Genomic DNA, 25,919 nt, shown 5'->3' with positions numbered 1-25,919 from the left:
CGGTGTACATGCACGTTCTGGTGGTATTCATTCAAATGTGGAAGTAGCATTTGGAACATTTGAAGCTATTGTTCGATCGAATCCAAGAGGCTAAGTTGGTGCAATCTTGACAAAAAGTGACTCTGAAAGCCCGAGTCGGTTCTGCGGCTGTACTATTTGGACATGGTCTGGTGGCCAGAGGGAACGATAACACAAATGTCATTTGGGAGAAACCAATAACTTCAACGAGAAAAGGGATTATTTGTGGGTGAATGGTTTACGTTGAAAATTCGTGCCAAATGACTGCATTGTGGTTTGCTACACTGACTGAACTGTTGAAGAACGACAGGAAATCTCATTGGACGACAGAATGTAAGGAGGCATTTGATTATCTGAAAGCTGTGTTGACCACTGCACCAGTTCTGGTAACCCCGAATTATGACAAGAAATTTAAGGTGGTCAGTGATGCCAGCGATGTGGGCGGTGGTGCTGTACTATTACAAGAAAATGACAATGGAGTAAAATACGTGTTGGTTGAATTTATCTAAATTTTGTCAAATAAGCATTCAGCCATCGAAAAGAAGAGATTGAGTTTCGTATTGACGTTGAAACATATTGAAATTATTGAAATCCAGAGAAATTTTTACTTCGGAATTCAAGACTGTTCAGATGGAATTTATTCCGATAATAATTTAACTTGAAAATTGTACATCTCGCCGGAAGAGAAAACCTGATTGCAGATATTTTATGACGGCTTTGAGATGTGAGAAGAATGGAACGTTTAAATGTGGGAAAGTAACACTGAAATGGACTATACTGGTGTTGGTGTAAACTTTCTGCTTTGATAATATGCTGGGATATGAATTAATGTCTGCTTATTTTCTGCTGAGACAGTGACCTTTGCACTAAGAGTGACTCTGACAGATGTATCCTCTAAAGACAATCGGTCAAGTTAGGACCAGTGCTCCACGGACTGCAGGCGCTGCCATTCTAAGCTGTCAAGACAGCTGCGAGAGGAAGGGTGGCCTCTAAATCCACATCTCGGACTGGCAACCCACAACCTTATGACAGGCAACTCATGACCTAATGACCTTCTGTAATCACGCATGCAACATATGGATTGGAGAAATGCAAGCTACTGTGCAAAGAATTGATAGCTATATATGGAATGGACTGCGATATTAAGAGAATAAGAATTTATAGTTGTATATGGAATGAACTGCGGTACTAAGAGAATTGATTGGCTCTATGTAAATGAGAATGCCAACTATTTCTGCTTTTGAAAGGGTATATTAACCCACTTTAAGCCACAGCTCAATGGGAAAGTGTACCTGCAGGGCCGAGGGATCCAGGACTTTCTCCCAGAACTCTGTAAACAATAAATTATTTTGCTCATGTTAAGGTCTACTTGCGAACATTTTCACCCACCACTGGTGTTTAAATGCGCATCCATGTATATGAGGAGGTATGTTTCATACGGTAATAGTAATGTTTATTAGCATTTAGCATTTAAAGTTGAAAAGCCAATGGAAAATAAGCCAGATTTTTAAATTGCTTATTAATGTGTGATTGTATTTATGTTGTATACATGTTGCACTAATGTCATTCAAACAAATTTAAGATGCATGCATCAAGTATATCTGCCAAAACTGTGTATATTGTGTTCTAACAGTGAGGGCCTCCTTGATTTTGCAGGAAGAGTTTTCTGGATCGATTTGGGAAGCATCTACTTGTTTGTAGATAGGTGGCTAATGGACGGTTGTTTTAGTCTGGAGTTCCCAAGGGTGCAGATTATTTATAAGACATATATTTTATGTTGTTCCGGCTAATCTTGGGACATCTTGTGTGAGAAGACAGAATAAGGTCTTATTCTGGGATAATTAAAGGGAGGAGCCAGGTTTGTCTGCAATTTTCAGAATGCCATGAGATTTTAAATGCAATAAGAGTCTTTCAGATGCCTCTTGAAAAGTTCTCGCCAACATCCCTGCACAGAGAAAATGAATTAAACGTGATTGCTAACTTTTTTGATCAGTGGCAATTGAACTATATTTGTTTGTTTAATTTGTAAAATTGGCACAATTAGGACATACGCTCGATTTCCTTCTTTCATTTAAGAACTGTTAACTGTAAAGCTATTTTTTTGTTGTTAATGATGTCAATTCTGTGTTTCGATTAATGTTATTTTATCAGAAAATATTCCCATAGGTCATTGATATCACTCCTGTGGTGCATTCAACCTCCCTCACAGTTTCAGCAATTCCATATAGTAGAGTTCTCACCCGGCATCCCACCACAATCCTTCAGAGTTCAACCACATACAATCTCTCACAACTCTACCGTGATCACCCGACAGAGTTGAACTGTATAAAACCTATCAGACTTCACCCTTAGTAAACCCGTCACAACGCAAGTGTCGAAAGCGCATCATAGTTCTGTCTCATACAACTCATTGGAGATCAAGTGTATATAACCCGCCACAGTTCACTCGCATTCAACCTTGTATAGTCCATCTCAGTGCAACCGCATGCAACCGATGGCAGCTCAATAGTATATAACAGCTCACCGTCCAATTGCATACAACTGACCGCGTCTCAACTACATTCCACCATCACATTTAAAACGCATAAAGCCCATCACAATTTAAACATATATAATCAATCGCAGCTCTGCCGCATACAACCCACCAAACCTCAACCACACAACCAATCGACCTTGCCCTCTCTTCAGCACTCAAGACGAGTCAAAGGAACTCAAAACGTTACCTGCGCTACCCTCTCCTCAGATGCTGCCAGAAATGCCGAGTTTTCCTGAATTTCAGGCTTTTATTACAGAGTGCAATATGTTTCATAGCTCTCATTATTTCTTAACCACAAAGAAGAATTTTGAAATAACATTCCTGCCAAAATATTATTTATTTTGATGACCAGAAGCAAAAAAATCATTTCATTTCAATACGCTAAGAAAACAAACATTATTTTTAAACACACAAAATAACTAAAAATTAATTTAGAAAACCCAAACCAACACATTTTCATTCGGTCGCTCCGACAGGGATTTCAGTTTTCTAACATTTTGTCCCTGAAGATTACAATTGATGTAATGGACTGCAAATCGATATCCCCAAATAAAATACAATTCATACCTAAATATTGCACCATTTTCCAGCGAGAATGCCCAGTGTGGCAGCCTTCGAGTGGAAATATACTCCCGCCAAACGGCGATAGAGTCGGGCTCTGCAAATTTATACTCATTAAAAGGGAAATACTTTCAAGAAGCAGAGTATAGTGGCACTGTGGTTACCAATACTTCCTCACATCACCAGGTTCAATTCCGGCTGAGGTCGCCGTGTGGAGTTTAAATGTTCTCCCCGAGTCTGTGTGGGTTTCCTCTGGATGCGGCACGGATTAGATTGGCCGAAAGGCTTCATTCTGCCCTGCAGGGAGTCTATTCTAAAGAGTTTTAACTTCAGGAGCTGTAATAGAAGGCAGAAGCACATAGCAGAAAAAACACTGGTGGACAATGAAAGCAGAAGAGAGGGGAAAGGGAAAAGGGAGAGCGAGGAAGAGAAACAGACTTGAATTTTAAATAATGAATGTGAAGGAGTCAATAGGAGGCAATGAATGGAATAGCGGATACAATGAGAAAGGGGGAAATCAGAAAAGGGGTACGACAGGAGGTTAGGAGGGGAAATAAACGATATAAAGCAGAAAAAGGCCAAAGGGCGAGAGAGGTAAGGAAGAAGCGATCGCATGGGAAGTGAGGGAAACTGAAAAGGGGAGGATAGGGAGCAACAGTTTTGAAGAATAAAGGGATTAAGGGTTATGGTGTTCGGGCCGGAAAGTGGAGCTGAGTCCACAAAAGATCAGCCATGATCTCATTGAATGGTGGAGCAGGCTCGAGGGGCCAGATGGCCTACTCCTGCTCCTAGTTCTTACGTTCTTATGTAACAGCCGATATCAGAACCGGAGTGTGGAGACGGAGTGAGATTGGAGAACGTGGGGGTGGGGGTCGGGTTGAAACATCTGAGGTAAAGGAGTCAAGGCATGTCGGAGCAAAGCTTTAGTTCCATTGGAAGGTTATGCCTCAGGAGCCTTGGTAAGTTCCTGCAGTGCACATTGGATATACTAATAACAGTTACCACTGTGTGCCAGTGGTGGAAGGGCTGCATGGTTGTTGAAGGAACAGCAATTCAGAGGGATGATTTGTCCTGGCAGGTTTAGAGCTTCTTGACTGTTGATAGTTCCCAGGCAAGGGAAGAGTATATGGGAGAGAGTATACCGTAACATTCTTGACTTGAGCCGGTTAGATGATGGACAAGCTCCTGGAGTCTAGACGTGAGTTGTTCGCCGGAGACGGCCGTCTATTAACCTGCTCTTATAGACAAAGTATTGTGACGACGGGTCTAGTTAGGGTTCTGGTCAGTGGTAACCACCAGGATATTTATACTGGGAGAGTCAGTCATCGCCCTAGTCTTCTGTGACACTCCTTTGTAGCTTTGTTTGCTGCCGGGTATCCCTGGAAAGGGAGAATATGGGCTTCGTCGGCACGATGGATGCCTTTGGCCTGGCAGCGGACACCGCTGGAACTGGATAGTTTTATCTACTGCATGGATCACATTGGTGTTGATGTTTTAAGTTTGCTCAGATAATAATAATAATTGCTAATTGTCACAAGTAGGCTTCAATGAAGTTACTGTGAAGAGCCCCTAGTCGCCACATTCCGGCGCCTGTTCAGTAAGGCTGGAACAGGAATTGAACCGCGCTGCTGATTTAGCCCACTGTGCTAAACCAGCCCAAGTTATACCGGTACCTTTGATGCAATATCTAATTACGGGTCTGCCTTGTATATTCCACCCCTTGATTTGTTGAATTAGTTTGTTCAGTAAATGAAAAATGCGCCAACCCTGCATAGTCTAACCCAAAACACACCCTTCACAAACCCAGCTCAGTAGACTCCCACTTCAGCTAATACCTTGCGTAGAGTCATTTATTCATTCGTCCTGCTTCTCTGGAACGGCAACTGCGCCGAGGGATGTCATGAGCTCACTTTTCTTCTGTTTTTCTTGTCGGCAATAGAGGTAAACGTTGATGGGATGGATGCAGGCCAGAGATACAAGGATGATGAAGCCAATGTTCAGCTGCACAATTTCAAATAGTTTATATTCAGAAAATGAATATTTTCTGATCGATTCATAGATTCATACAGTGTAGAATGTAACCATTCAGTCCGTCGTGTTTGTGTGATATCTGGGGAGGAGAAATGCAATTGGTCCCGCGCTCCAGCTCTATGCTCACACTCTTGCATCGTAATTTTTGAACCAATTTTGCTTTGCAATTATATTGCCTTATTGGAATCCCAATCAGGTAGTAAGTTCTAAATCCCAAGCATTCGTTGCATGAGGGTTTCCTAATTTCAACTCGATATCTATTTCCTACAAAGTAAATTGTGGTATCTTCTTATACAGACAATGATAACAGAAGAAATAGGAGCAGAATTAGGCGTTTCGGCCCACTGAGTCTGCTCCGCTATTCGATCATGGCGGATATGTTTCTCATCCCCATTCTTCTGTCTTCTCCCATAATCCCCGATCTACTTATTCATCAAGAACCTAGACATGCCCCTCTTAACTAGAAATAGCCAAATTATATGTCACTCTTGGGCCGAAAAGAATCTACGGATATGTGGGGAAGGCGGGATCACAATATTGAACTTGATGATCAGGTATGATCACAATGAATGACGGAGCAGGCTCGAAGGGCCGAATGGCCTCCTCCTGCTTCTATTTTCTATGTAAAGACATTCGGTGACTTGTCCTCCCCGGCCGTCTGCGGCAATGGGTTTTATGGAATCACGAAACCTGGCTAAAGACATTTCTCCTCTTGTCTGTTTTAAGGAATCGTCCCTTGAGTCTGAGGTGGTGCCTTTGGGTTCTAGTCTCTCCTACTGGTGGAAACATTCTATCCACGTCCACCCATTCTATTGTCACTTCTGCCAGACAAAACAGCATATGATTAGTTTGCCTAAATAAAACAGCCTAATTTTGAACACATCCATGAAAAATGCTTGTTTCAGTCTCTGTGACCCACGGAGAGTAATAACCGGCCAACGGTAATCGTTCTTCACAGGGGCTAGCCCAGTTTCTCTGTGATTCAAAAGACTTTCAAATTCATCCCAGTTGCGGGCTGGCGATATTGAACACATACTTAACCATTGAGTCGGCATTTGTGTAGGTATCAGGAATAAATGCTTGCTGCCTTTTTTCCGTTATTACTTCGTGGGATGTGGATGTCACAGGCTGGCTGGCATGTACTTCCCATCCCTAAGTGCATTTAAGAGTCAACCACATTGCTCTGGGTGGGGAGTCACATGTAGGCCAGGCCAGATAAGGTTCTCAGATTTCCTTCCCTGAAGGACATTAGTGAATCTGATGGGTTTTTGACAATCGACAATGGTTTTGTGTCGTCATTAGACTTAATTAAATTGCAGATTTTTAAAAATCGAATCAAAATGTCACCATTACTAGTCTAGTGACCACACCACTACACCATCGCCTACCTCATACCCGCTGAACCACCTGCTCATTGCTCAGTTCATATATCCCTCCATCCAAAAATATAGCTGGAAATCTGATGAATGCTCTTGAAACTCCTCTCACTGAACCTATGATTTCTGGGTATATTTATCTGATCGATGGTAAATAATCAATATCAGCTGATACTCACATACAGAGGATCATGTTGCAGAGGTCCCTGAAGAAGAGCGAAACAGGCATACTGCAACAAATTGACAATTGCTGCGATAGCCAGGTCCAGACCAAAGATTTTCCCAAAGTGGCAGCGCGGAAACCTGCAGGAAATAACCCGGCCCAAAAAGCAGGAGTTTTAGTGAATTGCATTGGGTCATTGTTTCAGAAACTGATTCAATGTCACTTATTAACATCCCGACCAAATATATTCGACCTCAAATAGTCATCCAATATTCCGAATAACTTTCAGAACTCATCCTGTTCTGAATTACTACTTTGCGCAAAGTATTCGGCCCCACATTGTAGAACATGGAACATCCAATGCAGAAGAGCATTCGGCCCATCCAGTCTGCACCCACTTCAACCCTCATTTCCGACCTGTCCCCGCAACCCAATAACCCCTCCTAATCTTTTTGGACACTAAGGGCTGTTGCTAATTGTGTTTCTCTTAATTTGGCTCTGAAGATGGCGGCCAATATGTTCGCCTTCCTTAATTACAATTACATTTGCTCGAGAGTCGCCGGGTATCTTTCGATACCGCCACAAGGTTCAAAACTGAATACAGATCAAAGACTCGATACTCCAGTTAGTAAGTTCAAACTCAATGTTCATTTATTTACAGTCAAATATACTCATGCGTAAAACTCTACAAACTAAACTGTCACTACTGCTAAAGCCTATACTTAGCTTCGGGCGCCCACTCAGTCAGAGGAACAATGGCCGTTGTTCGGTTCTGAGGCTGCTGGGGTCGAGTTGGTACAGAATAACAGCTGGGAGCGTCTGTCTCGTAGCGTGTGTTGACCTTGGACTTACTTCTTCTGATGTTGCTGTCGGGCAGGTTTCTCCTCGGTGAGAGCCGGGGCCACAAGAGAGCGATTCTATCTTGGGAGATTCTTCTTATACACTAAAGGAGCTTCGCGTGCTTTTGGGCGGGCCTTGAACTTGGCCCCAATTAATTGGGCCGTTTCCCAATCATTCTCATCGATTTCCTCCAACAGAGGGGTGGGTGCCCTGATTGCTGGGCGTGTCCGAGGTGGCCATTGGCTCTACACTGCCCTATCCTATGAAATGCAATTCTTTATCTAAAATCATTTTACTTACATACATCAGTATAAAACTCTACGGGGCGCTACGATATTCAGGCATGCATTGCAAAATTTTAAAAAACTGGAACCTCTAACTATCCTCAATAAACTATCCTCACTCAAACAATCAAAAATAATCTACAAAATGTTCGAGGTATGTACTTTACTCAGAGAGTGGTCAGGGTGTGGAATGGACTGCCTGCTGTGATAGTGGAGTCGGACACTTTAGGAACTTTCAAGCAGTTATTGGATAGGCACATGGAGCACACCAGAATGACAGGGAGTGGGATAGCTTGATCTTGGTTTCAGACAATGCTCGGCACAACATCGAGGGCTGAAGGGCCTGTTCTGTGCTGTACTGTTCTATGTCCGAACACTTTAAATGTACAAACAACAGCAACACAAGTTTCTCTGGCCTGGCAGTCAGACACAGAGGTTTACATTTCTTTATTGAACAAAACACACATAAAGAGAAGCGGGTGCACTTTACTTCATGTCAAGGGGTTCAGGGTTTGGTGAAGTCTGAAAATAGGGGACCTAAATGTGTATACTGGGGCACGAGAGAGGTAGGCTCTCCTTTGCCATTTCCTGATTCTAAGTGTCTGCACGACACTGCAAAGTATCGCCAGCACTAAGAGGGCTTCTACTATGTAGGATAGTGAGTACCAGGTGATAAACTTATCACACCGGATCGGGGTATCGTTAACTGTCTCAGGACTAACTGTCTCGGGGTTCTGTGTAGGGCATGGGTGGGAATCATTCACGGTTTGTGTGGTAGGGGTCAGGGGGGTATCGTCCGCGTGCAACTGAAGGGATCCCGCTAAGATCCAGGTGCAAAAGATGGAGATCATCTTCATCTTTCCGTCTTCTTATTTGTCTTCCTCTGGGGTTCCTGAGGTTCCAGAGTTCTATGGACACAAGCATAATATCTGTTATTATCTTGCTTAAGATCTCGTATGTCTGTCTGTCTGTCCTTGGTTGCCAATTACCCATTATGATTGGTCACCATCTGTGACTCCCTCATTTAAAAAAAATGTTTAAACCAGATATTTGGGACAAGACATCCGAGATAAATACTGACATAGTGCGAGCTGTTTTGCAGCCTTTGCGATCGACCATCCTAGTGTTCGAGGATGTAAATATCATATGGGAGCAACCTAAGGGTTGCCAAAACCAAACAAAATAATTTCGAACTGAAAGAGCCAAAATGGGGTGCGTATGGGCCGCGCGGGCAAGAAATGGGTGGAATCCCCGGGTAGGATGGTGATCAGTGCCATATGTGCTCTACCCGAGCGTAGCTGACCAGAGGGGGGTCCTCAGGCAGGGCGGTGACCAATGCCGTTTCTCCACTGCCTGAGCGACCGGCAAGAACGGGTAAGAATGTTGTCGTCGTGGGGGCTGCCTCTCGTGATCGAATCAGGAGAGTAGCTATGAGTGTCTGTCTACAAACTAGTTCCTCTGAACGGTTGTTTGTCGACAAACCTGTTCCATTAACAGGCATTGGGCGTCAAAAGGGTGGTGGCGTGGGCCATGAAAAACTTTCAATTTCACAAACAACAAACATGTACATTAAACGAACAAACATAAAACAAACATGCTGCAGGTTCCATCAGAAAGGACACCGTATCTGTCCATCGGTTCCTTTTTCCCCCCCATCATCTGGACACCTCATTGATCAATAGCAAACAGGGTGGCAAAGGGATTCGATTGGTGGGAGTACGCCTCTATGTCATCACCTTCTCCCGGCTGCCATACTCTTGACTGGAATAGTTTGGCTAAAGCTGCTTGGGGTGAATTGGGGTCCATCTCATCATTCCGGATGAGCCTGAACGAACTGTCTCGGTGCCAGAATCGTGTGTCGAGTTTGGAGCTGTTAGGTTGTAATCCGTAATCGTCGGGTGGTGGGTCCGGGTCAGGGGCTTTGATGTATGTGACCTTGAAGGGGTCACTGGAATCATGCTCGGATTCGCTGGGAGTGGGGCCTGGTACAGGGGTATAATTATAAGGTGGTGTGCTGTGACTGTTGTGATTGCTATCGCTATCACTGTCGCTGTCGCTGCTGGTTGAAGGAAGGCAGAGGCGGAGTTGTGCCTCTGGAGGTGGAGTTGAAGTTGTGTCTGAGGATGGGCTGGGGGAGGGTAGGAATACGTCATCTGTGGGTGGGGTGTGCCCGCCTGCTGCTGCGAGCAAGGTGTGGTGTGAATGGTTGTCCTGCGAGCCATAAGCCTGAAGCTGGTTTATGTGAAACCACGCAGACTTGCCATTGGGATATGTGATGTTGTCGACCGAGGGGCTGACTTTGTCCGAAATGGAGAATGGTCCGGAAAATTTGGGGGAAAGGAATGAACAGCGAAAACAGCGCCGGAGGAGAGGGCAGGGAGATTTAAAAAGCGCAGGAGGAGAGAGCCGGGACAGCGAAAGCAGCGCGGGAGGAGAGAGCCGGGACAGCGAAAACCGCGCCGGAGGAGAGAGCCGGGACAGAGCTGGGAGAGGTGAGTGCACAAAAGCTGTGGCAGGAATGCCTTTAGTCATGGAGTGCTGATTGGAACAGAGTGCATCTGAGTTTAGGTGAGTGACTGAGTTTGGGTGAGTGGCGAGAGAGGGCTGTGTTCGGGTTTATCCTTGGGGTTCTATAAAGAAATGTTTTTAAAAATAAATTAAAATTAATTAACTAGTTGAATATGGCTGGACAGGTGATGTGCTGTTGCTGTATGATGATGGAACTGGTGGATCCCATTGAGACCGTCAGTGACCACATCTGCAGCAAGTGTTGGCTGCTCGAGGAACTTCGGCTCAGAATTGATGAGCTGGAGACTGAGCTGCACACACTGCGGCACATCAGGGAGGGGGAACATTACCTGGACGCTATATTTCAGGAGGCAGTCACACCCGGTAGAATAAGTACTGTTAATTCGGACAGTGGTCAGGGACAGAGTGGTGTGACTGCAAGGGAGGCAGGTAGGGGGATCCTGAGTTTAGAAGTTGAGGAGCCTCAGCCCTTGACCTTGTCCAACAGGTATGAGGTACTTGCTCCCTGTGTGGATGAGGAAGAGGGCTGTAGGGAGGATGCGTTGACTGACCACTGCACCGTGGTACAGGAAGCCATTCAAGAGGGGAGAGCAAAAAGACAAGTGGTAGTTGTAGGGCATTCTATAATTAGGGGGATTGATGGCATCCTTTGTAAGCCAGATCGAGAGTCCCACATGGTATGTTGCCTACCCGGTGCCAGGGTGAGGGACATCTCTGATCGGCTTGAAAGGATTTTGGAGAGGGAGGGGGAGGATCCAGTTGTTGTGGTCCACGTTGGGACTAACAACATAGGTACGACTAGGAAAGAGGACCTGTTTGGGGATTATCAAACACTAGGGACCAAATTAAAGAACAGATCCTCCAGGGTTATAATCTCTGGATTACTACCCGAGCCACGTGCCAATTGGCATAGGGTTGAGAAAATTAGGGAAGTTAACACGTGGCCAAAGGAGTGGTGCGGGAAAGAGGGATTCCATTTCATGGGGCATTGGCATCAGTACTGGGGCAGCAGGGACCTGTACCGTTGGGACGGTCTTCACCTGAACTATTCTGGGACCAGTGTTCTAGCGAATAGGATAAATAGGTTGGTCACAAGGACTTTAAACTAGCAAGTTGGGGGGGAAGGGAAATGTAAAGCAATGAACAGTATAATGGTTAATGGAGATCAAGGCAGCAGGTTTCGTGACAGGTTATTATGTAGAGATATGGGTTCAAAGACAAGGAAAATTAGGAGGAAGGGTAAGAGGAAAATAAATTGCGAAAAGTTACTGATCAAGGTGTTAGGATTCATAACAAAGACATAAAAAACAGCATAAGTGTACTTTACCTGAATGCTCGTAGTATATGAAATAAGGTAAATGAGTTGATGGCGCAAATCATCGTGAATGACTATGATTTAGTGGCCATTACTGAAACATGGTTAAAAGATGCTCACGACTGGGAGTTAAATATCCAAGGGTATCAGACTATACGAAAGGATAGAATGGACGGTAAGGGCGGTGGTGTAGCTTTGTTGTTTAAGGATGGCATCCGCGCAATAGTAAGGGATGATATTGGTGCTATGGAGGACAAGGTTAAATCAATTTGGGTGGAAATCAGGAATAGTAAGGCGAAAAGGTCACTGATAGGAGTAGTCTACAGGCCACCAAATAGTAACAGGATGGTAGGGCAGGCAATAAGCAAAGAAATAATGGATACATGTAGAAATGGTACAGCCGTTATCATGGGAGATTTTAATCTGTATATCGATTGGTTTAACTAGGTTGGTAAAGGCAGCCTTGAGGAGGAGTTTATAGAATGTGCCCGGGATAATTTCCTGGAACAGTTTGTAATGGAACCTACAAGGGAACAAACGGTCCTAGATCTGGTCCTGTGTAATGAGGCAGGATTGATTAATGATCTCATAGTTCGGGATGCTCTTGGAAGGAGCGACCACAATATGGTGGAATTTAATATACAGTTGGAGGATGACAAGGTAAAATCAAACACTAGTGTTTTGTGCTTAAACAAAGGCGATTACAATGGGATGAGAGAAGAACTAGCTAAGGTAGACTGGGAGCAAAGACTTCCTGGTGAAGCAGTTAAGGAACAGTGGAGAACCTCCCGAGCGATCTTTCAGTGTTCAGAAAAGGTTCATACCGACAAAAAGAAAGACGATAGAAAGGGGAAAAATCGACCGTGGATATCTAAGGAGGTGAGGGAGAGTATCAAATTGAAGGAAAAAACATACAAAGTGGCAAAAATTAGTGGGAGACTAGAGGACTGGGAAGTCTTTAGGGGACAACAGAAAGCTACTAAAAAAGCCATAAAGAAGAGTAAGGTAGACTATGAAAGTAAACTGGCTCAGAACATAAAAGCAGATAGTAAAAGTTTCTACAAATATATAAGACAAAAAAGAGTGGCTAAGGTAAATATTGGTCCTTTGGAAGATGAGAAGGGAGATTTAATAATAGGAGATGGGGAAATGGCTGAGGAGCTGAACAGGTTTTTTGGGTCAGTCTTCACAGTGGAGGACACAAATAACATGCCAGTGACTGATGGAAATAAGGATATGATAGGTGAGGACCTTGAGATGATTGTAATCACTAAGGAGGCAGTATTGGGCAAGCTCATGGGGCTAAAGGTAGACAAGTCTCCTGGCCCTAATGGGATGCATCCCAGAGTGTTAAAAGAGATGGCTAGCGAAATTGTAAATGCACTAGTGATAATTTATCAAAATTCACTAGACTCTGGGGTGGGCCCAGAGGATTGGAAAGTAGCAAACGTGACACCCCTGTTTAAAAAAGGAGGTCGTCAGAAAGCGGGTAATTATAGGCCGGTAAGCTTAACTTCGGTTGTAGGGAAAATGCTGGAATCTATCATTAAGGAGGAAATAGCGGGGCACCTGGAGGGAAATTGTCCCATTGGGCAGACGCAGCATGGGTTCACAAAGGGTAGGTCATGTCTGACTAATTTGGTAGAATTATTTGAGGACGTTACCAGTGCAGTAGATAATGGGGAGCCAATGGATGTGGTATATCTGGATTTCCAGAAATCTTTTGACAAGGTGCCACACAAAAGTTTGCTGCATAAACTAAAGATGCATGGCATTGAGGGTAAAGTGGTAGCATGGGTAGAGGATTAGTTCACTAACAGTAAGCAGAGAGTGGGGATAAATGGGTGTTTCTCTGGTTGGCAACCTGTAACTAGCGGGGTCCCTCAAGGATCAGTGTTGGGCCCGCAGTTGTTCACAATTTACAGAGACGATTTGGAGTTGGGGGCCAAGTGGAATGTGTCAAAGTTTGCAGACGACACTAAGATGAGCGGTAAAGCAAAAAGTGCAGAGGATACCGGATGTCTGCAGAAGGATTTGGATAGGTTAGGTGAATGGGCTAGGGTCTGGCAGATGGAATTCAATGTTTCCAAGTGTGAGGCTATCCATTTTGGGAGGAATAACAGCAGAATGGATTATTATTTAAACGGTAAGATGTTAAAACATGCTGCTGTGCAGAGGGACCTGGGTGTGCTGGTGCACGAGTCGCAAAAAGTTGGTGTGCAGGTGCAAAAGGTGATTAAGAAGGCTAATCGAGTTTTGTCTTTCATTGCTAGAGGGATGGAGTTCAAGACTAGTGAGGTTATGCTGCAATTGTATAGGGTGTTGGTGAGGCCGCATCTGGAGTATTGTGTTCAGTTTTGGTCTCCTTACCTGAGAAAGGACATATTGGCACTGGAGGGAGTGCAGAGGAGTTTCACTAGGTTGATCCCAGAGTTGAGGGGATTAGATTATGACGAGTCGTTGAGTAGACTGGGACTGTACTCATTGGAGTTTAGAAGGATGCGGGGGAATCTTATTGAGACATATAAAATTATGACGGGAATAGACAGGATAGATGCGGGCAGGTTGTTTCCACTGGCGGGTGAAAGCAGAACTAGGGGGCATAGCCTCAAAATAAGGGGAAGTAGATTTAGGACTGAGCTTAGGAGGAACTTCTTCACCCAAAGGGTTGTGAATCTCTGGAATTCCTTGCCCAGTGAAGCAGTTGAGGCTCCTTCTTCAAACGTTTTTAAGAAAAAGATAGATGCCTTTCTAAAGAATAAAGGGATTTGGGGATATGGTGTACGGGCCGGAGAGTGGAGCTGAGTCCACAAAGATCAGCCATGATCTCAATAAATGGCGGAGCAGGCGCAAGGTGCCAGTTGGCCTACTCCTGTTCCTAGTTCTTCTGATGAACTGGGGTTGTAAAGGGAAAGCATCACTCGCTGCCCTACTGCAAACTCAGTGGCGTGTACTGTTTTGTCGAAACAAGCCTTGCTCTGTTTCTTCCTGGTTCCAAGTCTCACAGCTGCTGCGAGCTGGGCTGCCTTTATGTCCTCTATTAACTCTTGTACCGCATTTTCCTGCGTGAGGGTGGTGACTGCGGGGCTGGCCAAATCCAGTCCTAATAAATACTCTGTCCCGGGGCGTCCGGTCATGAGGGGTTGGGGGGGGTGTCCTGTGGACGTGGATACCGTGTTTCTTAGGAACATTAAAGAAATGGGAGAACTGAATCCCAGGTGAACAAAGAACAAAGAACAAAGAAATGTACAGCACAGGAACAGGCCCTTCGGCCCTCCAAGCCCGTGCCGACCATGCTGCCTGACTAAACTACAATCTTCTGCACTTCCTGGGTCCGTATCCCTCGATTCCCATCCTATTCATATATTTGTCAAGATGCCCCTTAAATGTCACTATCGTTCCTGCTTCCACTACCTCCTCCGGTAGCGAGTTCCAGGCACCCACTACCCTCTGCGTAAAAAACTTGCCTCGTACATCTACTCTAAAACTTGCCCCTCTCACCTTAAACCTATGCCCCCTAGTAATTGACCCCTCTACCCTGGGGAAAAGCCTCTGACTATCCACTCTGTCTATGCCCCTCATAATTTTGTATACCTCTATCAGGTCTCCCCTCAGCCTCCTTCGTTCCAGTGGGAACCAACCGAGTTTATTCAACCGCTCCTCATAGCTAATGCCCTCCATACCAGGCAACATTCTGGTAAATCTCTTCTGCACCCTCTCTAAAGCCTCCACATCCTTCTGGTAGTGTGGCGACCAGAATTGAACACTATACTCCAAGTGTGGCCTAACTCAGGTTCTATACAGCTGCAACATGACTTGCCTATTCTTATACTCAATGCCCCGGCCAATGAAGGCAAGCATGCCGTACGCCTTCTTGACTACCTTCTCCACCTGTGTTGCCCCTTTCAATGACCTGTGGACCTGTACTCCTAGATCTCTTTGACTTTCAATACTCTTGAGGGTTCTACCATTTACTGTATATTCCCTACCTGCATTAGACCTTCCAAAATTCATTACCTCACATTTGTCCGGATTAAACTCCATCTGCCATCTCTCCGCCCAAGTCTCCAGACAATCTAAATCCTGCTGTATCCTCCGACAGTCCTCATCGCTATCCGCAATTCCACCAACCTTTGTGTCGTCTGCAAACTTACTAATCAGACCAGTTACATTTTCCTCCAAATCATTTATATATACTACAAAGAGCAAAGGTCCCAGCACTGATCCCTGTGGAACACCACTGGTCACAGCCCTCCAATTAGAAAAGCATCCCTCCATTGCTACTCTCTGCCTTCTATGGCCTAGCCAGTTCTGTATCCACCTTGCCAGCTCACCCCTGATCCCGTGTGACTTCACCTTTTGTACTAGTCTACCATGAGGGACCTTGTCAAAGGAATTACTGAAGTCCATATAGACAACATCTACTGCCCTACCTGCATCAATCATCTTAGTGACCTCCTCGCAAAACTCTATCAAGTTAGTGAGACACGACCTCCCCTTCACAAAACCGTGCTGCCTCTCACTAATACAATGCTGTTGTTCTGTTGCACGATTTTCCTGAGGGTGGCTTTAGAGTTCTGTTCATCCTCTCCACAATGCCACTTGACTGGGGGTGGTATGCTTTGTGAAATTTTTGTCTGATTCCGAAAATTGTGAGGACGTTTTTCATTACTCGTCCTGTAAAATGGGAGCCCTGATCAGATTCTATACTGCGTGGGAGGCCCCCTCTTGTGTTGTGCAGTGTTAGTATTTTAGTTGTTGTCTTGGCCGTATTCGTTCTCGATGGGAAAGCTTCCACTCATTTTGTGAAAGTGTCGATGGCCACCAACACATACTTACAACCATTTCTGTACGGGGTGGAGGGGTAGGGGTCCTATGTAGTCTATCTGCAAATTCGTCCAGGGGCCATTAACGGGGCATGTGTGACTAAGCTGAGCCTTTTTTGCATATCTGTCCGGACTGTCCTGGGCACAGATTAAGAAATTTTCAATGTCGTGAGTAACATTGGCTTTTAAATCAGGCCACCAGCAGAGCGGTCTGAGGTGGGCTAGGGTGGGTTCAATGTCTCGGTGTTCATGATTGTCATGGAACTGACAAATAATCTGGTTCCTGTCCTGGCTGGGAACTTCATAAATGCCTTCTTTTAAAATCACACCGTCATGTGTGGTGATTGCGTTTTTAAACTTGTCAAACGGGGCTGGGAAGCTTCCTTTTAAAACATCCCTGAATTTTTCATCTTCTTTCTGGGCCTTTGCTAGATCCTGAATGTTGGTCTGTGAGACCTGAACCGCGTGAACTGGGGTGCTCTCGGGGGTTACCAAAAGTAACCATGCCTGGAACCTGCCTTCGCTAGGGCGTCTGCTTTAATGTGATGGGGAGGTGGGCGGGGGGGGGGGGTGGGGGGGAGGAAACGGTGATGACTGCGAACCTTAATTATTCCGTATTTTCTATTTTTGGCTGTCTCTAGGATATGTCGGAGTAATGGGGCTCAGGGTAGGGGCTTTCCGTGTGCAGAAAGAAATCCTCTAGTTTCCCACAGGGGTATGAATTCCGTCAAACTATTACAGACATACAGGCTGTCCGAATAGATGTCTGCTGGGGTCGGGAACGAGTCGGGGTGGTCTACAATATAAGCAATTGCTGCCAGTTCTGCTGCCTGCGAGCCTAAGTGTCCTGCAACTTTAGTGAAATCTCATCTAGGGCGCGTCCCTGCGCGTCCTCTGCATAAATGCCGCAAACGGTAATTCTCTTTCCGTTCAAAATGTGTAGGAGCCGTCCACAGAAGTTTTCAAGGATGCGCACGTGTCTGTGGGCTGGGGTTTCTGGGGTGTACTACCTGTTTTCGTGGGAGGTGTGTTGTGTTTTGTGGTGATGATCTCACACTCGTGAGGGGTTCCTGCATATTGCAAATTATCGGCTAGGATGGTGTGGATCTTGGTTCTTTTGACTGTAATGTCCCGTCCCTGTAAAAGAAGGGTCCAACGGGCTGCGCCGATTTGGCTGACTGTGCCATCTTTAAGTCGACCGTCTAATAATAGCTGTATTGGGGTGTGTTCAGTGAGAATGGTGATGGGGTTGAGTCCTGTAATATAGGTGATGTACAGTACTGTACTGCCCCAAAGGCAGGTGCCTTTCGCTGGCAGAAATTCCTTGCTCGACAGGATCCAACACGCGTGAGGCGTATGGCACGGGGCGTAACTGATCCTGGCATTCCTGGAGGAGTACGGCCGATAGGATTCGGTCGGTGCTTGCAACTTCGATTGCGTACGTGGAAAGTGGATCTGGGACCTGTAGTGCGGGGGCTGTGCTGAGGGCTCTTTTCAAAGTATCCACGGCATCTGTGTGCTGTGGAAGCCATTCCCAAGGTGCCTTTTTCTTGAGACGGTCGGATAGGGGTGCTGCTTTTGTGGCGAAACCGTCGATGTGGTTTCGGCAGTTACCAACTAGTATTAAAAATGAGCGGAGGGCTGAGACATTGTGGGGAAGGGGGAATTTAACGATCGAGTCAATTCTCTTTTGCTCGATCTCGCGTTTATCATGAGTGATTACTGTACCCAAGTAAATCACTTTTTCCTGCAAGATCTTGCCCTTCTTGGGGACGACTTTACAACAAATTTCTTTTAGGAGTGCTAGGAGTTTGGCGAGAAGCGATATGTGCTCTCCCTTTGTGTCTGTCTGTAGTAACAAGTCGTCTACATACTGGACCAGACAATCGGGGCGGGAAAATTTTGCGAGTCCATTTGCCAGTTAGCGGTGGAAAATGGAGGGGGAGTTGTGGTAGCCTTGTGGAAGGCACGTCCACGTATACTGTTGTCCCTGAAACGTAAAGGCAAATTTGTACTGGCACGCTTTATCCAATGGAATGGACTAAAAGCCGATACTAATGCCCAAAACCGAAAAAAATTTTGAGCATGGTCTCGGGACTCGTGGCTACGGTGGGGGCTGCTACTGGGGTTACTTTGTTCAGTTTCCGGTAATCAATGGTCAGTCGCCATGTTCCATTGGGGTTTCCTGACGGGCCAAATTGGTGCGTTGTTTGTGGAGGCTACAGATCTGAGTATGCCTTGATCCAGGAAACTCTCTATTACTTTTGAGATTTCTCCCTCTGCCTCTTGGGGAAAACCATACTGCTTCTGGTGTCTGGGGTCGGGACCTGTAATGTTCACAAAGCCAGCTAATTTGCCACAGTCGTGCTTGTGCTGTGCAAATGCTGCTTTGTGTTCCTGCAGGACTGCCCTAACCTGTTTGTCTGCACTAATGGCTCGAGGGTCGAACCAGAAGTCTTCTACTGAGCTAATCCTGTTTTCATAGCATCCAACTGTGAGCGTGGCGGGGCCTCGAGCTGCCTTTGCCATTCTCCATACACACTTGTTAACTGGGTCAAAAGAAAGGTTGTGGGAGCTCATAAAATCGATCCCTCGGATATGTTCAGCTGTCTGGGATAGATCGACCAAAACTACGGGGTGTTTAGTTGTAATGTTCCCTATTTGTATCGCTACAGGGGCTGTGATGTGTCCTTGTTGTAAATGACCTATAAAGCCGCTGAGTGTGACGGTATCTGTTGTGGGCTATGTGTCTTGTTGAAACAACTTGGAGGAATTGAGTGTGGTGCGGGACCCTCCTGTGTCCCAAAGAAATTCTACAGGGTGTCCCGGAACTTTGCCTGCTACGACCGGGCTACCGGACTTTTCCCAAAGGGTGTCGCAGACCCAAGTTGGGGAGCCCGATCACCGTCAATCAGTGTCGTTCATGTCTATGTTCTCTGAACGGGCGCTAACGCCATGGATTGGCTTTGCCCTATTCCTATTTAGGGTGCCTGCCTGTTGGCTTCTCTGCTGCTTTTGGGGCGCGTTGCACTCTCGTGCAAAGTTGCAAAGTGTCCTAATTGTCCACAGTTGTAACATTCCTGGGGTTTTGGCTGTGGTGGGCTGTGCCTGCCCTCATTTACCCATGCGGGGTTCTGGTGCACTTTAACTGGATTCATGTTCTATGTCTGCCTGCTCATCCTCAGGTTTTGCAAATGTGGTTTTGCCTTGGACTGAATGCTCCCAAGCGTGGGATAATCGCTTCAAAACCCATTTCTCGTTGTGGGCCTTGTCTGAGGGATTGTAATTTGCGCAAGCTCTCTGTCCTGCGTCTGTCATGTGAGAGACCAGGATTTGAGTCCATTTGGCGATGTTATCTGCGGACAAATGGGCGTGGGCTAACTCTCCGAAAACTGCTGTGAAATGTATCCACAAGCGTCCAGCAAACGCTGTGGGGTGCTCTGTCTTCTTTTGCCTCCACTTGTTTAGGCCTTCTACGGGGTCTCCTCTGTTGTAGCCGATCGCATCAAGGATCGCTGTGTGCATCTCTTGGAGTGTGCCTCCTCCTACATTCTGTGGGTCGGGAAGGGCTGCCACAACTGAAGAGTCGAGGCTTAAAACTGTGAGCTTCACTTGCTCCTTTTCATCCAGGCCGTACATGGCAGCCTGCTCTTTAACTCTAGCGAAAAACTGGTTGGGGTCTGATGTGGGAAGGAATGGTGTAACGTTTCCACACGCGTCCCGTAATTGGGTCACGGTTAATGGGGTTGTATATAGGAAATCTCCTTCTCCTGCGGCCCTGCGGTGTGTGGTTACAGGATTCATGGGGTGCTTTCCTCTTTTGGGGTTATTCTTGCATACATGTCCCATGTACGTATCTGTGGGCAGTCACATTTAACTCCTGCCAACCGGGGCCGTTTTCCTGGTCTAATTGTGGTCCAAACGTATTTTGAAACACATTCTGAACGGAAAGCAGAGATTGCAATTCTGCAATTTGCTTCGGGCACTTTGCGTGATCTCCCGAGCTCTGCCTTTGTTCCATCGTGGAAGTGTGGAGCGCTCGTAGGGCTGCTTTCAAATCATTGCACTGTTTCTGCAATTTCTCTACCTGTTGCTCGGTTTCTTGTCTTACCAAGACCGCACGTTTCGTGTCCTGGAGGCCTTATCATATTGCATCTGAAAACGGTTCAAATGGGCGAGACAAGACTGGTGTGCCCACTTGGCATCATCCACCTCTCTGTCCCTCGCTGCTAACTGTTCTCTCAAATCTTTATTCTCTTTCTCAAACTCGCTCACATCTCCCTCACTATTTCTGTCTCTCTCCTCTATCTCTCTACGGAGCATCCTAACAACCTTCTCTGTGCCTCGTTGTGGATCTCTGACCGGTTCTCCCACCAAGTATGTCCGATACTCCCAGATCCTGTTTCCTCATTGTCACAGAATTCGCTCCAAAAGGGCCATCCTTTTCCTTTGAGATATTTCCTGATCTCATCTTCCCAAACGGGACACTGTCCTACTCTACTGGTCGCTGCGACCTTTAATTCCTGGGGGTTCATAAGGCGTTCCATTGCCTTCATTGCCATTTTCTCTATCTGGGTTCTCTACTGAATTTGGAACAGGGGGGTGATAAAGTGGTGATGTAAACACGGGTACGGCTTATGCTAATTTCCGGCCTACAAAACACCCGACAGTTTTCCGCAACAAAATCTCTCAGGTTTACCTTATATCCCTATTAGTACGCATGCATTAACACACTTCCGAATCTCAGAGGTTTGATCAGTATTGTTCTTACACTTGTGGTTTTTCTGTTTCCAATTGGATTCCAATTCAAATTTGGGTTCTCTCGGAGTGGTTAGGCCACTTCGAAGTCAAATCCCACCAGAGTCACCAGTAAATTGTGTTTTTCTTAATTTGGCTCTGAAGATGGCGGCCAATATGGTCGCCTTCCTTAATTACAATTACCTTTGCTCTAGAGTCGCCAGGTATGAACATAGAACATAGAAAATACAGCACAGAACAGGCCCTTCGGCCCACGATGTTGTGCCGAACCTTTGTCCGAGATTAATCATAGATCATCATTGATTTTACAGTGCAGAAGGAGGCCATTCGGCCCCCTGAGTCTGCACCGGCTCTTGGAAAGAGCACCCTACCCAAACTCAACACCTCCACCGAAACCAAGGGCAATTTTGGACACTAAGGGCAATTTATCATGGCCAAGCCACCTACCCTGCACATCTTTGGACTGTGGGAGGTATCTTTCGATACCGCCACAAGGTTCAAAACCGAAAACTGATCAAAGAATCGATACACCAGTTAGTAAGTTCAAACTCAATGTTAATTTATTTACACAGTCAAATATACTCATGCGGAAAACTCTACAGACTAAACTGTCACTACTGCTAAAGCCTATACTTAGCTTCGGGCGCCCACTCAGTCAGAGGAACAATGGCCGTTGTTCGGTTCTGAGGCTGCTGGGGTCGAGTTGGTACGGAATAACAGCTAGGAGCGTCTGTCTGGTAGCGTGCGTTGACCTTTGACCTTGGACTTACTTGTTCTGATGTTGCTGTCGGGCAGGTTTCTCCTCGGTGAGAGCCGGGGCCGCAAGAGAGCTTGGGAGATTCTTCTTATACCCAAAAGGGGCTTCACGCGCTTTTGGGCGGGCCTTGAACTTGGTCCCAATTAATTGGGCCTTTTCCCAATCGTTCTCATCGATTTCCTCCAATAGAGGGGTGGGTGCCCTGATTGCTGGGCGTGTCCCAGGTGACCGTTGGCTGCTTTGTTCTGGTCTCGTCTGGCGCCGGGGTGTCTGTCTTGGTATTGTTTACTTAAATGTTGCCTTTTTGTTCCCGGGGATGGCTCATTAGTATGGAAATGGTTTGCAGCATCGGTCTTGTCTGGGAGCTATGGCTCCAATCAACAGACAAACCTTGCAGCTGCTTGTTTTCTCAGTATTGTCCATTTTCCCTGCAATCTTGGCAAAGTGTCCATTTTGTAATCGGGAAGTGGCCATCCCAGATGGCTGCAGGGCAATTTAGCATGGCCAATCCACCTAACCTGCCCATCATTGAACTGTGGGAGGAAACCTGAGCACCCGGAGGAAGCCCACGCAGACACGGGGAGAATGTGCAGACTCCGCACAGACAGTGACCCAGCGGGGAATCGAACCTGGGATCCTGGTGCTGTGAAGCCACAGTGCTATCCACTTGTGCTACCGTGCTGCCTGAAACGAGCTCTGTTTTGGGGAATGAATCGTAATTCCTGCACTGAACCTCCAGGATATAATATGATGGGAGTCAGAATGGGCTCAATGGTGTGGCAATCCCAGTCTCAGCATCTGAATTTCGCTGCAAGAAATGTGGTTCCCTCTGTGGGTGTCGACTTACGCAATGGCGATGAATGAAGCGTTTCCCCCTAACAGGAATGAGCGATCGATCACCTGCAGGGCAAAAGTCAGGTACTGAACCTCTGTCACAGGGATCGAGGCGGTTATTGTGTACAGGACACACAACATGACAGTGATGGCGAGAGACAGCACCGCTGATTCCATATCAGCCAGTCTTTGGGAAATGGGCGAGTCTGAAAAATAAACAAAGAGAAATTCAACCATTTTAACCTCTCAACGTGAGGGAGTGAATCTATCAAAATGCATGGGGCGCAAAAATAATACATGGAGACAAAGGGGAACACCACACCACAGCATGATCAGGGACAAAATCACACATCCAATTCCGTACTCAGTGAAATCCAGCAGCATTCAATCCTTCTGTAATGAAAGACACAGTAACATTCTTTAGTATCAAGGGAGTCAAAAGTTATGGCGTTTGGCTCAATCTGGAACTGAGGCCATAATCAAATCATAAATCAGTGTGGGTGACAGAACAGTTTCAATGCTCCGACTTATTTTCTCTCTTTCCGAATCCGTACGTTTGCATGTTCCTTTGTTCATAGAATCGTAGAATTTACAGTGCTGAAGGGGGCCATTCGGCCCATCAAGTCTGCACCGGCCCTTGGACAGAGAGCTCTACATAAGCCCACACCCCAAACTATCCTTGTAACACCACCTAAACCTTGTGGACACTAAGGGCAATTTATCATGGCCAATCCACCTAATCTGCACATCTTTGGACTGTAGGAGGAAACCGGAGCACCCGGAGGAAACCCACGCAGACACAGGGAGAACGTGCAGAGTCCGCACAGACAGTGACCCAAGCCGGGAATCGAACCTGGGACCTTGGAGCTGTTAATTAGATTACCGATATTGGAGAGGAGCTGACTGTTAAAATTCGGATTACCTGACAAGGCGCCTGACGATTTTCCTCTGCGTTTGTGTCGGTCCATGATCAGACCATTCCAGGGAGCACATAAGATGCCACCCAACTGGGCGAAGGCAAAGGCATTGGTCAGACTGCTAACTGATAGAGAGAGAGAGAGAGAGAGGGAGAGAGAGTGATAGAATTAGCATCATCCAGGTATCCACATGACTTGTCTTCATTTCTCATCAAGCTTCTCATGAAACATGAAGTAAATGTTTTGGTGACTGCCTCTAAAGTGTTCCACTGGGACAGGAATATTGGTCTCGGTGTGCATCGGGTTTGGAATCTTTGTGACGACCTCAATAGAAAGTTTGGCAAATTGTATTGGGAGTCACGGTCAAGTTTGGGAGTCCCACAAACAAACAGACAGACTGACAAATAATAACTCAAAAAGCGTATGCTGATATCTGCAGATGGGCAAAGAGAAAGATAATTCATCAAGCAAGCTAGGAAGGCAGTGCAGGTGTCCTCTGCGGTCATCTCCCTGCAAAACAGATATACCGCTTTGGATACTGTTGAGGGAGATGGCTCACCAGGGGAAGGAATATTAGGAGAAAAGTTAAGAGGAAATATAACTTAGGAGAGGTTACTGATCGAGGTGTTAAGATTCAGAACAGAGGTAAAAAAGCCAACATAAGTGTACTTTACCTGAATGCTCGTAGTATTCGGAATAAGGTAAATGAGTTGATGGCGCAAATCATCGTGAATGACTATGATTTAGTGGCCATTACTGAAACATGGTTAAAGGATGGTCACGACTGGGAGTTAAATATCCGAGGGTATCAAACTTTTCAGAAGGACAGAGTGGATGGTAAGGGAGGTGGTGTAGCTCTGTTATTTAAGGATGACATCCGGGCAACAGTAAGGGATGACATCGGTGCTATGGAGGATAAGGTTGAATCCATTTGGGTGGAAATCAGGAATAGTAAGGCGAAAAAGTCACTGATAGGAGTAATCTATAGGCCACCAAATAGAAACATTATGGTGGGGCAGGCAATAAACAAAGAAATAATGGATGCATGTAGAAATGGTACAGTAGTTATCATGGGGGATTTTAATCTACATGTCGATTGGTTTAACCAGGGCGGTCAAGGCAGCCTTGAGGAGGAGTTTGTAGAACGTATCCGCGATAGTTTCCGAGAACAGTATGTAATGGAACCTACGAGGGAACAAGCGGTCCTAGATCTGGTCCTGTGTAATGAGACAGGATTGATTCAGGATCTCATAGTTAGGGATCCTCTCGGAAGGAGCGATCACAATATGGTGGAATTTAAAATACAGATGGAGGGTGAGAAGGTAAAATCAAGCACTAGTGTTTTGTGCTTAAACATAGGAGATTACAATGGGATGAGAGAAGAACTAGCTAAGGTAGACTGGGAGCAAAGACTTTATAGTGAAACAGTTGAGGAACAGTGGAGAACCTTCCAAGTGATTTTTCACAGAGCTCAGCAAAGGTTGATACCAACAAAAAGGAAGGACGGTAAAAAGAGGGAAAATCGACCGTGGATATCTAAGGAAATAAGGGAGAGTATCAAATTGAAGGAAAAAACATACAAAGTAGCAAAGATCAGTGGGAGACTAGAAGACTGGGAAATCTTTAGGGGGCAACAGAAAGCTACTAAAAAAGCTATAAAGAAGAGTATAGCTTCTTTGAGTAAGCCACTCTGAGAGTAAACTTGCTCAGAATATAAAAACGGATAGTAAATGTTTCTACAAATATATAAAACAAAAAAGAGTGGCTAAGGTAAATATTGGTCCTTTAGAGGATGATAAGGGAGATTTAATAATGGGAGATGAGGAAATGCCTAAGGAACTGAACAGGTTTTTTGGGTCGGTCTTCACAGTGGAAGACACAAATAACATGCCAGTGAATAATGGAAATGAGGCTATGACAGGTGAGGACCTTGAGAGGATTGTTATCACCAAGGAGGTAGTGATGGGCAAGCTAATGGGGCTAAAGGTAGACAAGTCTCCTGGACCTAATGGAATGCATCCCAGAGTGCTAAAAGAGATGGCTAGGGAAATTGCAAATGCACTAGTGATAATTTACCAAAATTCACTACACTCTGGGGTAGACCCGGCGGATTGGAAATTAGCAAACGTGACACCACTGTTTAAAAAAGGAGGTAGGCAGAAAGTGGGTAATTA

At 45.7% G+C, this 25,919-nt stretch overlaps 1 protein-coding gene across 1 annotated transcript in view; it reads right to left on the bottom strand.

Moving 5' to 3' along the window:
- Positions 1-4,451: 4,451 nt before the first annotated feature.
- The window catches only part of LOC140406995 (equilibrative nucleobase transporter 1-like), a 45,372-nt gene continuing 23,904 nt past the window's right edge, over positions 4,452-25,919 (bottom strand). The window contains exons 3-6 of the mRNA XM_072494799.1: positions 23,751-23,870; positions 22,842-23,034; positions 6,702-6,825; positions 4,452-5,116 (exon numbers count right to left, since the gene is read on the bottom strand). Of these exons, the coding sequence (XP_072350900.1) occupies positions 4,970-5,116; positions 6,702-6,825; positions 22,842-23,034; positions 23,751-23,870 (584 nt within the window). The 3' untranslated portion in view covers positions 4,452-4,969. The remainder of the gene's footprint in view (positions 5,117-6,701; positions 6,826-22,841; positions 23,035-23,750; positions 23,871-25,919) is intronic.

This window comes from Scyliorhinus torazame, unplaced genomic scaffold, assembly GCF_047496885.1.
Source record: "Scyliorhinus torazame isolate Kashiwa2021f unplaced genomic scaffold, sScyTor2.1 scaffold_1073, whole genome shotgun sequence".
Lineage (NCBI taxonomy): Eukaryota > Metazoa > Chordata > Chondrichthyes > Carcharhiniformes > Scyliorhinidae > Scyliorhinus > Scyliorhinus torazame.
The sequence above is the reverse complement of the archived record's forward strand: the minus strand, read 5'-3'. Positions and strand labels throughout refer to the sequence as shown.